The following is a 15,446-nucleotide window of genomic DNA, read 5'->3' as shown; positions in this document are numbered from 1 at the left end:
AAGCTAAGTCTGTTCAGCAGACTCTTTTCCATAGATGCTGCCTGGCCTGCTGAGTACCTCCAGCATTTTGTGTGTGTTGCTCAAGATGTTCTTTATTGCCTTTCCAACGTCATATTTAGTGGAGCACAGTTTCAATGCAGTCACCTAACTTCCTTCAAAGCAATGAAACAATATGCAAATTACTGAACACGTGGATCTGAGACTTCTGAGTGACATTCAGATTGATGCTGAAAAGCTGAAACCACTGCACCAAGCTCACTGCAAGGTGAAAAGGCAAAGCAGTGAATAGTTGAATTACTAATGTACACTCTAAAATTGTTGAAAATAGATTTTACTGTAAATAAAAAATAATGCTATTTATAACTTTAATAGACTTGAATAACTTTGCATTTGTCACTGCCTTGAATTTGAAATTATATTTTCTTTCACTGCACATCTTAATCAAAACTCTTTGTAGTTTTTATGTAATAGCTGGAAAAGGAGAGGGGGTACTGGGGAAGTGGTCTGGAAGCCAAGGGGGTAGTAACTCAAGAAGGTCTGGGAACTACCATTCTAAATAAACTGCTATTAGCTGGCAGTTTCCACTGGAACACATAGCCATCAGTAAGCACAAGCCAGTCCTCTGCTAAAGTGCCCGAATCAAGTGATTCTGTATGGCAATTTGTTATCACTCAGAAAAACAACATATCTCATCAAAATTTGAAAAGTTTTTAAGCAGTAAATCAATAAAATAGAGAATGCTGTAATCCAATGCATTACCATAAAAATTGCAGTACAGAATCATTCAACACATTACACTGCCAACTCACCATCATGAGATATTTACTCCCACAGTATTATTCCAATTCCTTTTAACTTCTTTACCAATCTGTGTTTAAATAATTTACCATTTTTACTACACTGAATGTTAAGTAATTCTTTATATTTGTATAGAAATCTCCTAATATTTTATCCTCATTTCAGCTGGGGGTTTGGAGCCTATTTGCCAAAGGAAGCCCAATAATATTTTTTAAAATCCTTAATCAACATGAAAACATCAGTCTCTTAATGAATGTCCAGGTTCTCAGATGTAGGATGTAGCACTGATGTTTATGATGAATGAATGTGTTTTCACTGCTACTGACGCCCAGAGGGGAATTAAGCTGTCAAGGACAATATCATCAACAAAATGATCATACTGTACTTGCTGACATTGCTAGTGTCATTAATGAAGGAAAGAGACAGGATACAAGTTTCCTGAGGGATCACATTTAGCATGAACAGCACGATACATTTGAAAACTCATCCTCAGAGTATTGCAAACCCACCAGTCAAACCATAGGAGAATGATTTTTGAGCTTCACTTCTATAAATACTAGACATCAAAAATATATAGTAAGAAAAAAAAACCTGGATCAAAGCTACCTGTTCTGGTAAATTACTTCTATCAACTTCAACTCAATAAAGTTTAAAGTACTTAACAACAGATCTAAAATATTCTGTGAATAGTTTTCAACATGTTAATTTCTGTCATGTTAACTTATCATCTACAACTGCTTGCTACTACTTCAACTAAAGGTTTTTTGGTAGGGGACAGCTTTTATATTTAAAAAAAAGCCTAAGTAAATCAGTAATCAGTGTGCTTATGAATCTGTACTGATGGAGCATATCTACACTTAGATGCCAAAATTAAAAGAAAAACTGAAGCAAAAGCTTATTAAGAGCTCTATGTAATTTTTTTATTTAACACAAAACAAAAATCATAATTTTTTGATGTAATCAATGGTTTATAATGCAAGCATTATAGCCATACTACTACTAATGAAACCCAAAATGTCTATGGAACTGACTTGATTCGTTTTCAAAACAAAATTAGCATGCATTGACATCACACCTTTACAATTTTAATATAAATGAGAAAAATTTAAGAATGCTTGTTGAAAATGGGTACATTTTAGATATTTAAGCATTGTTTAGATGGGCATATGAAAACATGGAAGATTTAAAGAGTATATCTCAGCAAAAGTGCTTTCCAAAGTTGATAAATCATTGTAAATATTACAAAAGGAGAAAAAATTGTTCTTTAAGAGCTTTTATTTTGCTTCACCTGCAGATAAGCCCATACAATCCAAGTGTTTGGAGAGATTTTGCTAACAGCAGCTAGAAAAAATGTGAATGTCATTCACCTGACAGCTGCTGAAAGGTTAAGTTCAGTTTCCAACCCGACATCTAAATCTGTGAGCACGTTGCGAAAGAATGAGTTTCCGCAGACTAAAGAAGCCCCATCAACTCAGAGTCTGAACCAGAAGTGTATTGCATGCATTAAATATTAAATCAAGTACAGAAATTGGAAAAAATTGAGATACAGATAGGGATAACAGAACAAGATTGAGAGTGAGAAAGATCAAAGAGAGAGAAAAAACAAAACCTCCAATACTAATCAACTTTAAATACACTTTCATTGCATAAATTTATTTTTGATACCATAAAATGTACCTTGCAGTTATTGTTTGTCAGGTAGTTAGAACAGGAAGTCATGAATACATCAATCCTGATTTTCTGTAAACACAGGTAAGAACTCTAAGTTGAGTCCTGACGAAGGGTCTCTGCCCAAAACATTGACTGCTCCTTTCAACGGATACTGCCCGAACGGCTGAGTTCATCCAGCTTGTTTGTACGTGTTTAACTCCAAATTCATTTTGTTCACTTTTGAGTTTATCCATGTACGCTCCTCAATGAAGAGCAAGGTATGTGTGACAGTAACTCAGATTTCTAAATGCATGAACACCAGAATACTGTCCGATTTATCCATAATTGTACACTATTATTAGCTCTGTCATTATTTCTGCCACAAAAACACATTGTTTTGTTCTCAAAGGACTGCATAATTAAAGTAGTCATGGTTTCTCTTAATCTTGATGTTAATATACTCTAAAATAAATGAAATTATGCATCCTAACACTGTCTAAAATTAAGTTCCTTCTTTTCAATGGAATTCTTTAATAAACTGCACAACCAGTGCTTATATGGTGCCCACTGCCAAAACTGAGGTCAAAAACCATTTCACTCTCTCAATTAAAAGGCAGAAACTGAGTTTACTTAACTGCTGTGAGATAGCAAGTTCCAATGCAAACTCTGATATTGCACCTGCAAAGTTTTCCATCATTTCTTCATTTGACTGTCAGCAGTGTTTACTCAAATTGATTTTAATCTTTCAAGCCCTTTCATTTAATGTTCCCAGGCGCCTCCTATGGTGCAATCTCTTTTAGATTACACAAAACTTAAGTGAACCAAACCCTCCATTAGCTAATAAAAGGGATTTAGATAACAAAAGAATGAGAAGAAAAACAGGAGATTTACTTTTATATTTAACACTGTTAAAATTATTTAAGTGATGCAGTAATTTAAATTGTTTTGCATATGGATTTAATTTCGATCACACCATTAGTCATATCTGTACAGCATATATGGTCTACTCACCATATCCTCATCAACCTTCTAAGCTATCAACTAATTCCATTTGCCATATTAGATCTGATTTGGTCTATACCTTGCTCATCATCAAACTTTTATTTAAACTTCACAATTTTCCATGTTCAAGGGCCATTTTCACAATGTCTTTTTTTTAAAAAGATAACTTTATTAAGAGCTGAATTTATGATAACTTTTTTTGCCACGTTACAGGGAACTCAATGCGTGATAGACTATGTTTTCATAACTGAAGATTATGACGGTACCTATTCTTACACAACGCAATTGACAATAGAATGAATAAGCAAAAGGCAATCATTCACCCTGCAAACTTGTATATTGCATCTTAAATATTAGAATATAGCATGGTACTCCACAGAGAAGGAATCAGATAATAATGAAAATTAAGCCAAGATAGATGTTGAGCAAAACAAAGGATTAAGGAGATTTTTATGAAGGATTAAATTTTAAAATAAGTTGCTAGGAAATCAAAGGCCACAACAGTTAGCATCGGTAGGGTGATTGGTAAGAAGAATCTAATGTGGCATAGAGAAATGTTTCGGATTAACCGACTATGGAAATAAACTGCTGCTGGTGTTTATCTAGTGCCTCAAGATGCTTGTTACAGTAGTCCAGGTCTTAGAAGTGCATTGGAAGTCACGAGATCAGTACTGCTGTGTAGACAGTTTGTTTTGTCTCATCTCCAATTCTTTATCTTCAAATGCTTTTTCCTTCAAATAACTAGACTGTGGTGGCACACTGAATGAAGTCTTGAATTTCACCAGTGACTGCCTTCACTGAGAAGTTACTTCCAAAATATACATTCAGTGGCCACTTTATTAGGCATAGGAGGTACCTAATAAAGTGGCCACCAAGTGTATCTCTGGAAGTTCTTGGTCTTCTGCTTCTGTAGCCCATCCACTTCAAAATTTGATGAATAATGCACACAAAATGCTGGTGGAACACAGCAGACCAGGCAGTATCTATAAGGAGAAGCACTGTTGACGTTTCGGGCCGAGACCCTTCGACAGGTCCCTTCGTCTTCGTGAGTCCTGACGAAGGGTCTCGCCCGAAACGTCGACAGTGCTTTTCCTTATAGATGCTGCCTGGCCTGCTGTGTTCCACCAGCATTTTGTGTGTGTTGTTTGAGTTTCCAGCATCTGCAGATTTCCTCGTGTTTGCTCTCAAGATTTGATGTGCTGTGCATTCAGAGATGCCTTTCTGCATAGTTATTTGACTTACTGTTGCCTGCCTGTCTGCTTGAACCAGTCTGGTCATTTTCCTCTTAACTCCCTCTTTAACAAGGCAGTTTCACCCACAAAACCATAAACTCTCTGTAAACACTAGGGACAGTCCACAATCAAAGTCACTTGGTAACATTTTTCCCTATCCTGATGTTTGGTCTTAACAACAACTGAACCTCTTGACCTCTAAGCATTGAGTTCACTGTCACATGACAGGCTGATTAGATATTTGCATTAACAAGCAGGTGTACATGATAAAGTGGCCATTGAGAGTCGGGCTTCTGTATTGACAGGAAGTATGGAAGGTAACCTTTGTTTGCAAATATTGAGACACTGTTTTGTTTAACTTCAGACTTCACTGAGAATGGTTCTGGGTTTTTAGACCTGCTGCATGACAGCAATATTTTAGCATCATGTTCCGCAATTCATTCCATCCACAGAACCAAAGGCTTTACTGGGGTCACAGAGCGCCACATGCACTTTTGTTTGCGATGTCACTTGGTAAAATTATATCCACTGTGCCACTATATGGACTGAATCCACACTGTGAGTCTAGGAGACTGGTCCAGCAATGAGTTTCCCTGTGGCACCAACAAGGAGAACACACTGAAGTTACCAAAGTTGGACTTGTCCCTTCTTGAAGGTGATCACTAGTCATTACTCCCACCCCAGACTGACTTGTCCTATAATTAGATGCTGATCAAAATACATTGATAACTTACAAATTTTCAAAATCACAAATGGTTCATGTGAATAAATGTGAAACTAATTGAACATTTATCAATAAAACAAAGTAAAAAATAATTGAGTTTAGTCAAAAACTCAAATCTTTTTTTCTCCGTACTTCAATGTTCTGAGCTCCACGAAAGCTAAATGCAAATATGTATGTGTATTATTTTGCTGAAATAACTCAAGTTCAAAGTCAACTAGGCTTGTCAGCTAGGGTTAGTAAAAATGCATTGTAATGGAATAAAGTTATGCTTTCAATGAGATAAGCAAATAAGAGATAAAGGTACAATTTCTTCAGTAACCAAACTTAAATACTGCAAGATTCCTGTATGGTGAAATATTTTAAAATGTCAAGATACATTTATCTGGAATTACTTTAAATTGTTTAAAATTATGAGGAGAACAGATAGGGCAAACACAAGCTGGCTTTTTCTACCAAGGCTGGATGGGACTACAACTAGAGGTCATGGTTTAAGGGTGAAGGTTAAAAATTTAAAGGGAACACAAGGGAAAACTCCTTCGTTCAGTGGGTCATGAGAGTGTAAAATGAGCTATCACTGCAAGTGGAGCTTGCAAGTTCGATTTCAATTTTTGAGAGAAGTTTGAATAGGTACATGGATGGTAGGGGTATGGAGAGGCTATAGACCCAGTGCAGTTTGATGGGAGTAGGCAGCTTAAATGGTTTGGCACATACTAGATGAGTCAAAGAGTCTGTTTCTATGTTGTACTTTTCCATGACTATGACTAGAGACAAATTATACAGAAGAATAAAATAATTAATGTTGATATTATCGTAAAACATTGAGACAGTACACATGTTCAGAGATCTGCTGTTCATTATGCTTCTAATTAAAATCCATCTTAAACATGTGGAACTAATGTAGATCATACATGTGGAACTAATATTGATCATATAAAGATAGAATCATAAATCTGAAACAACTTCAGAAATCTGAAATGATCACTTCTCATGCCATTTCAGCCCAGGCTAATTTATGCAGGCACAAAGCAGGAAGATAACAATCAATATCCTTGATGGCAAGTAGGCTAATGCGTATACACTTCATGAAGCCCAGCACAAGCATTGTATGCATTCTATTCCATAACCTTCTCATTCTTCTCTCAGAATCAGCTTCTGCACACAGCCATTGAACACACCAACTTTCGACATCATTTCAAGCTGCTGATTTTGATGCAAAGAGAGATCAGGCACCTCCTGACTTGGCTCTATAATCTAGCAGTTGGTTTCTATTGTACCATGTTATTAAAGCTATCAACTAATATCAATTAATTGGTCTGCAACAGGCTCAACATGATACAAGACAATCATCCAACAGCAATGAAATGAGGTATTTATGTCCAAAGTCACCAGAAGTATTAATCTCTTAAATCTACCTGAGAGTTTCATCCTAACCCTTCAACACTAGTACTTCCCACAGTTGTGTTCTGTCCCCTGCTCTACTCCCTATACCCATGACTGTCTGCTACAGTACAGTGTACTATGTACAGTGCTAACTCAACCTTTAAGTTCACCAACGGTGGCAATGTTATCAGTTGGATCAACAATGATGAGATGAAGTACAGGAAAAGAGATTGCAAATATTGTCTCATGTTATTGGAACAACCTAGCTCTCAACTTCAGCAAGATGAAATAGCTGGTTGTTGACCCAAAGAAGTAATGAAGTGAACACAAACCTGGCATCATGATTGGAGTTGCTGTAAAGATAATCAAAAGCCTCAGGTTCCTTGGCATCCCTATCACCAGCAACTTCAACTAGCCCCTCCACACTGATGCCATGATCAAGACAGGGCATCAGCACAGTTAGCTTCTTAGGCATCTGGGAAGATTTGGTTTGTCTTTGAAAAATGTCTCAATCTTCTCCAGATGCCGTTTCGGAGGATTCCTAGCAGGTTGCACCTCAGCCTGGGATCAGCAGAAAGTGATCATCACAACTCAGCCCATCACAGGCTCATTGTTTCCATCTATTCAGTTCATCTTCATGATGCGCTGCTTCAGGAAGGCCAATAAGTGTGGTCAAGGATGCCTGCTACTCAGGCTGCTCCCTTTTGTCTTCTGCTTTCTGGATGACCAGGGCATGAAAGCCAGCACATCCAAACTTAAGAACAGCTTCTACGCCACTACTGCAAGACTTGTGAAACAAATATCCATATCTGCTTCCCAGTGACGTTCTCATGTTTGACCATAAGACAAAGGAGCAGAATTAGGCCATTCTGCCCATCAAGCTTGCTCCACTTCTTCTTATTTGGAGAAACAGTGGTTGTGAAACATCCTCACAAAGGTAGATCCAGAAGACTTTTCCATTCACATAAAGTTAATAAATTTATATTTGTTAAAACAAACTGCAAACATTAAATAAGCATTTGAGACTGCTGCCATTGGTTTACAAACTGCAGAATTTCCAGGATGAAATATTTACCAGCTTCCACAAGAACAGTCAATCAATTTTTCCCTGACAATTTTTGTTACTGTGTAAAAATACAAATATGTATTTGTAGAATTATTAAATTCTACAATTATTAAAAATACTGTTTTATAAATGCCTTTTAAAAGAGAAATGCAAAGCTATTAATAAAAGGAAAAAGGTAAATGGGAGAAATGGCACTACTGCTATTTCAGTGAAATAAATTAACCAACAGATAGAATACTAAGGGGAACAAAAAATGACAAAATACTCTAAGATCTTCATACAGCAAAGCAACTTCAAAGTTCAAAGTACATTTATTATCAATGTATACATTATACAACCTTGAGATCTGTCTCCTTACAAACAGCCACAAAGAAACCAAAAAAACTCATAAAAAAAGACTGTCAAAGACCCAATGAGCAGAAGCAAAAAAAACCAAATCGTACAAACAATAAAAGTAATCAAATAGCATTCAGAATATACGCGAGTCCATAGACACAAAGCTCAGAGCAGCCGGAGCAGGCCACTGCCTCAGTTCAGCACAGAGGCGAGTAAACATAGTGGAGCTCTCAGACACGAAGCCCGGAGCAGCCGGACATGAAAATGGAACACCTAAAACAAGCTGGAGGAACTCAGCAGGTCGGGAAGCATCCGTGGAAACGAGCGGTTAATGTTTCGGACCGAGACCCTTTGTCAGGACGTCAGGATGAAGGGTCTCGGCCCAAAACGTTGACTGCTCATTTCCACGGATGCTGCCCGACCTGCTGAGTTCCTCCAGCTTGTTGTACGTGTTGCTTTGACCACAGCATCTGTAGTGTACTTTGTGTTTACTGGACATGAAAATGGGCAAGGTGCATTTATCCAGATAATTCAAAAAGGAATACAAATTACAAAGCATGAAGGAATTAACAGTTCTAGGTCAATTGCAACTTTAGAGGTGGAAATTAGTAAGTGGCCAGAAGTAGAGAGTAAAAGTAGAGATAAACTGAGCTGAGGATAAAATTCAAATTGAAAGACAGAACAGGCTTAAGAATATAGATGTCCCATTCCTGTTTTGTTAATGTTGTACACTGTTATTTTCTAAATAAGTAATGAGATATCTGAAGCTTAAAGCATTTACAAATAAATCTCTTGAAATCACATACCATCTTGAACCAATAGTCAATTAAACTTTATGAAACTCTTGCAATAGCTACTGCTATACATCTACAAACAATATGATTTGTCTCTATCTTTCTTTCCCTACCTTGTCTAGGCCACAGCTACACGCTTTACGTTAAATCCTGCTAACTACAATTTTCTCACTTTTTCATGTTTTAAAAAAAAAATTCATAATTTCTGTTTATATCAGATAAAAATAGGTCAAAAGAAACAAGCAAGAACAAACAGGAGGTGAAACGTATCAGTGTAGTTCCTCCCCAGTTTATAATGGGTTTTGGTCCCTGGGAACTGTTTCCACTTTGCAAGTTGGAAATGTATTTGGCCAGCAATATACAATTTACAAAAAATACAAGCCAAAGTCAATGCATAGTTAAACCTCAATTAGACACCCTAACTGAGGTAAAACCTTGCACAATGAAAAAAATACATTTCAGTTATTTGATGTCCTGACATTTAACATAATTTGCCTTCCCTAATGGGGGAACCCAGTGATAAGCAAATTACACCTCTGGTACTAAAATCCTACTTACATTGCAATTATGAGGTACATGGAAAGTTAATCTAAAACACGGGTTAAAGAGAGCCAACCACACAGCAAATTTAGATGGTTCATCTAATTCCATACTTCCAGTTCCCAAACCTCGACTTTAATGTACAAGGCGGTAAACTACTGAGCAACAATTTGAAATGCCTTTGGCTCTGATCGTTAATTTTGCTTGCTGATTACAGTCTTAATGGAATAATAAAAGAAAACATGAAACCCGTTCTTACCTCCAACAAAAGCTCATCTTTTGTTTTTATTAGATGGGCTTTTTTCTTTTCTTGTTCTTGGTCATCATCTTCACCTTCTGACATAACAGCCAATGACAAAGGGGAAGATGAAGATGATGTGGAATCTGAATCACTGTGTGAAATACAATTGAAATTAAACATTATCAAGAGCACCAACAAATGCATACCTGTATATCTTACTAATTATTAGATGAGTAACTAGCTGTACTTTTTCCACTTTGGTATAATGAACAATGTAAATTAAAATGAAATAATATCGTAACTGCACTGAAAAGACACATTACTTTGCTTTTAGCAACAAACTGAAAACTAATCAATGTCAATCTACAAAGCATCATTAGGGTTCATCTGGAACTAGAGGGAATAAGAATTCTCTATTTACATTAAAAAATATTTTTAAAAATCAGACTTCCAAAATTAAAATTCGGCCTTACTACCACAATAAACCAATAAAAGTTCTATTTCTAAATAATATGACTGACTACAAGTTATTCAACTTCAAACAGAACACTGGAAAATTCAAGGTCCCAGAATGTACATTTACAGTATCGACTTAGATTTATTCAAGAGTTTTGACATCAGATTTGTTTCCTTAGCGGTGAGCTATTGCGGCATGTGAGGGAGGTTACAGGAAATAAAATGCCTACCACAGTCTATGGACAGCATCTTAATTGGTAAATGTAGCAAGTATCTATGTATGTATGATCTAAGATTATCCCATTGCGCTGTAATTGGCACTATGGAAAAGTATCAAAACTGTCCTTTTTTGCTATAAACATGCAATAATTTTCAAGAAATCTTAAATTCTGCTTTGAAATATTGTCTAATAACATGCTGCATTTCTCCAATACTTTATTTTAAACTTCTCTTTAACCTTCTTCACTCTAAAAATATTACCTACTCTCGTTCCTTAATATAACTACCCATAATTTTGTATCCATGTTATTATTGTATTAAATCTCCTCAACATCCACTCCATATCCTCGACTTCCTTTCTGAAGTGCAGTGCCAATAACTGCCACATTCTCGTTGATGATTTACAAAGATTTAGCACACTTTTTTACTGTGTCATTATTATAAAGAAAAATTACTCTGCATCTTTCAGCAGCCAACAAGCTTTCAGAATTTGTCCAATTATGAAGGAACCGCAATATATTTTCAAGACAGGTTGGTGTGTCACATACAATGGGGTAGCAATCCCACTTGCCTGCTGATCTTGTCCTTCACAGTGCTATCAATCTTAGTTTCCCCAGTAAGTTCAATGTCCATCAAGAAAAGTAGTCAACAGTACCATGACTAGGTGAGCTGGGAAAGTTTTAATAAAAATAAGTAACTAGTCTTGTGACTGGTAATAAGGAAACCAACACTTAGGAACAAGTCTACTTGATTTCATCTTTGCAAACCAATCAGTCACTGTTTCCCTCATTCAAGTCAATACAGTTTAGATTCATCACTGTACTGCCCTCACTGAGGTGGTGTAACATCAACTAGACAGCCAAACTCCATTCAAAAATGGCATGATAGTTAAGGTATCGCCTCCTTGGTTTTATTGCAGACTTAATGGCATGACAGTGTAGAAGGAATGAAAAAGCAATGTTTCTGCTGGGAAAACAAGAGTCTGGTTTTAGACAGAAATTCTTCCACTCCTAACAAATAAAAAGCTCTGGCTTAACGCCAGCCAATGTGCTTTTGTGTTTACTACTTCCTGGCTGCACAGGAAATTACCTAATACAGTCCAGAAACTGCTCATTAAAATAACAACTTTCAAATAATAACTAACAAATTTCACGACATATGCCAGTGACATTAAAAGAAAACAACTGAATGTGCTTAATCACATAGAAAAACAAATGAATTGCCCGAAGGGCAGAACACTCCCTACCTGACCTTTGTGAGGTCATTAACAAGTACTTTGCTATGATCAGTCTTCTTTGGGCAGGAGCAGAACAACTTCTCAGGAAGGTCCAAGCAGAACCTTGGTCTGTGACCTTCACATCTGCCTTCAGGACTCTTCCAGCCCTTCCAGGGAAGGCAGTGGTAACCTCAGCCAAGAGCCGCTCATTGTGGTTAGCTTGACTGTTTTTCAAGAGCATGACATCTTCCTCTTGTAGATCCCTGCAAGTTTTCATCCACTTCGAGAAGGCCTGCAGAGTTGGGAGGTACACGCTGCTCTAGCAAGTCCAGAACTTGTTGGTGAGAATTTGAACCTGTCTCTATTGTCTACAGAGAAGATCTTTATCTGTAAAGTCTGCAAGTGGAGGGGGCTCTCCAACCTTTAGTGTGAGCATCTTTGCAGGCAACAGTATAAATGGTGAGTTGGGGGTCTGTGGAAACTGGAGCATTTGTTATTGCTGCAACCTCTGCCACAAGGGTGCATAGGACTTTGTGGGTAAGGTGAGTGTTCTCCTGGAAAAGCAATGAATCAAGGATTCTTCTCCCCAACCCAACCATGCACTCCCATGAGCCACCCATATGGAAGGCATGGACAGGGGGTTGAACTCCCAGGTGCAGTCTTGTTGACTCAAGTGCTTCTGCATGCTGGCGTCCTTCCAGCAGATGACACATTTGTGTAGAACTGAACTGATGACTCTCTTGCTGCCTATGGTCTACAAACCTGCTGCTCTAACAGCTCATTCCATAAGATGACAGTAGAGAGGTCCAGTTGCAACTCTACAAATCTCTGGTGAGACCACACTTAGAGTATTGTGTTCAATTCTGGTCACTTCATTATAGGAAGGATGTGGAAGCTATGGAGAGGGTGCAGAAGAGATTTACCAGGATGTTGCCTGGTTTGGAGAACAAGTCATATGAAGCAAGGTTAACAGAGCTGGGACTTTTCTCTTTGGAGCATATTAGAATGAGAGGGGACTTGATAGAGGTCTACAAGATTATGAGAGGCACAGATAGGGAGTCAGCGGGAGACGCTCATGGAGTGAGTACTGTTTTAGATTCGCTCCATAACCTTTACTTTTTTTAACCTTTGATCACCCTTATCCAACTTATTTTTACCTACACCAAAAGATTCTTGCTATTTTTTTGGACTTATCGTTAAGAGTTTATTGTGAATTTTTGAAGATATGCAAACAGAAATGGCTCTTAGATCTAAAGGACGAGAACCTGGGCGCAACCCGAACGGTAATGGAAAGAAGCAAGCTCATCCGCAATGCACTGAGTTAACTTATGAACTGTTTATGGAGGTTTTGGATAAAAAATTTGATGAACTACAACAAATTTTTAAACAAGATACAAAGGCTTTTCAAGATTATATGATTAAGATGGATTTAGTAATTAACCAGCAGCAAGTTCTTATCGCATCTCTGCAAGAAGACGCTCGGAAACGAGATTTGACAATTGAAAAATTGCAACAGGATTTAATTTCGACCACTAAATTGGTGGAAACACTTAAAGCCAAGAGTGTCGACTTTGAGAATCGGTCCAGAAGACAGAACCTACGTATACTTTGGTCTCCCAGACGGCATAGAAAAAGACGACCCTTCGAAATATTTTGCTCAACTTTTAAAAGATGCGTTCCCGTCGGTTTTCCCAGATAACCCTCCGTTACTTGATCGAGCACATAGAATTTGGCGTCGATCATCGAGTGCTCCAGCTAAACCTTCAGTTGTAATTGTCCGGTTTCATTATGTACACAACAAAGAACAACTTATTTGTGTGGCTCGGCGGGTTGGAATGGTTAAATTTCAAAGTTACTATTTCTGTTTGGTTGAAGATTTTAGTTCTGAAGTTATGAAGAAAAGGCTTCTTTTTAAACCTCTGATGTCTGAATGTTATGAGAAAAATCTAAAACCTGCGCTCTTATACCCTGCGAAACTTAGAATCTCTCCGCCAAATGCTCCACGCCAGGTTTTCCTTTCTACATCTGAAGCGAGAAGTTATCTGGAGGAGAACTTCCCTACTGCTACAGACACTAATCTCTAATAAATGAGTGATTCTGATCGTGTAAGATGGTTTTCGATTCCTCAAACCAGATTTAGTCTCTGGTTATTGGTGTAGGTTTATCCTATACTTTATATTTAAATTAAAGTGTGTTTTCGTTATATTAATCACTCTGTTTTATACACTTTAACCATTATACTATATTTTTGACTATTATTTTTGTTCCTTCGAAGGTGTATTTTTAACCCTTCGAAGGTAAATTCTTTTTTATTAAGATGGTGGTTTTTTGGAAAAATATTCTTGGTTTTGTTTAAGATGGCGTTATTTTTTCTTCTCTCATCTTCTTCCTATAATGCATTGCTTATCATAGTTTAAATATTTCTTGATTTGTTTGGGTTATAACCCGATTTATAAGCTTTTAGTGATTATATTCTTTTTTTTTTACAACTAAGTATATTAAGAAGTGTGGTTTTAGTAGAGTGATTATAATTTTTAAAGTCGGGGTGGTTATTTTTAATATATATATCCTTTATATACGGAGTGGTCTTCCGCTGATATGGGGGTAGAATTAGTCTCATTTTTTCCTTTTTCTAGCCATATTTTGGCTTTTTTTCTTTTTCTTGTGGGGGTGGGGGATGGTCTGTTTTCTAATTTTATTTTTCTTTTACCAGTTTTAGTTTTTTCATTTGGGCTGTTTTTGAACTTCAAATATGTCTACGATGTCGTCACTTCCGGGTCCGCTCTTTATTTTTGTTTTGGTTAACTTGGTTAACCTTTTTTATACCAAAGGGTTGATTTTAGAAGCATGGCTCAGACCATTAATTTTGTGTCTTGAAATACTAATGGTTTAAACCATCCGATTAAATGAAAGAAGATTTTCAAAGTATTCCAAAGACTTAATGCTCATATCATTTTTGTACAAGAAACTCATGTGAGGAAGGAGGACAAATATTGCTTTTTTAGGTCTTGGCGGGGTCAACAGTATCATTCGAATTCGAATGCCAAAGTAAAGGGAGTTTCAATTTTTATTGACTCCTCTATTGCATTTGTTCAACACGATATCCTTTCGGATCCGAATGGTAGATTTTTGTTAATTACGGGTTTACTTTGTAATAAAAAGGTTGCTATGGTTAATGTTTATGCTCCAAATGTGGCTTGTCCTGATTTTTTTAAGTCCTTATTTACTTCTTTACCTAATCTAAATGAATACAAGTTAATAATGGGTGGTGACTTTAATTGTTGTTTAAATCCTTTGATGGACAAATCTATATCTATTCAGACTTTACCCAATAAGTTGGCCACTTGTATTAACTCCTTTTTGACTGATAATGGAGTTTTTGATATTTGGAGATTTCAGCATCCTAACGACAAAGAGTTTTCTTTTTTCTCACATGTTTATCATCCTTATTCGAGAATTGATTATTTTTTATTGACTCTTGTTTTATTCCATCGGTAATTGGTTGTAATTATGATATTATAGCTATCTCTGACCATGCTCCATTAAAACTTTCTATTAAATTTACGGATACAGCTTCTAATGTTAGACAATGGCGATTTGACTCTACCTTACTGCAAGATCCGGACTTTATTAAATTTATGAAGGAACAGATCGATTTCTTCTTTTCAACTAATTCCACGGATGATATTGCTTGCGGAACACTTTGGGACACTTATAAAGCGTATATACGTGGACAGATTATCTCTTACTCTGTTGGTCTGAGAAAACGCATTAAGAAGGAAACTCTGTTAT

General features: G+C 36.8%; 1 protein-coding gene across 2 annotated transcripts in view; it reads right to left on the bottom strand.

Annotated features, from left to right (window-relative positions):
• The window catches only part of naf1 (nuclear assembly factor 1 homolog (S. cerevisiae)), a 186,790-nt gene that overhangs the window by 152,524 nt on the left and 18,820 nt on the right, over window positions 1–15,446 (bottom strand). For both annotated transcript variants that reach the window (XM_073042990.1, XM_073042991.1), the window contains exon 3: window positions 9,782–9,914. In XM_073042990.1, the coding sequence (XP_072899091.1) occupies window positions 9,782–9,914 (133 nt within the window). The remainder of the gene's footprint in view (window positions 1–9,781; window positions 9,915–15,446) is intronic.

The sequence above is a fragment of the Hemitrygon akajei genome, chromosome 4 (assembly GCF_048418815.1).
Source record: "Hemitrygon akajei chromosome 4, sHemAka1.3, whole genome shotgun sequence".
Lineage (NCBI taxonomy): Eukaryota > Metazoa > Chordata > Chondrichthyes > Myliobatiformes > Dasyatidae > Hemitrygon > Hemitrygon akajei.
This window is presented reverse-complemented; position numbering and strand designations above follow the sequence as displayed.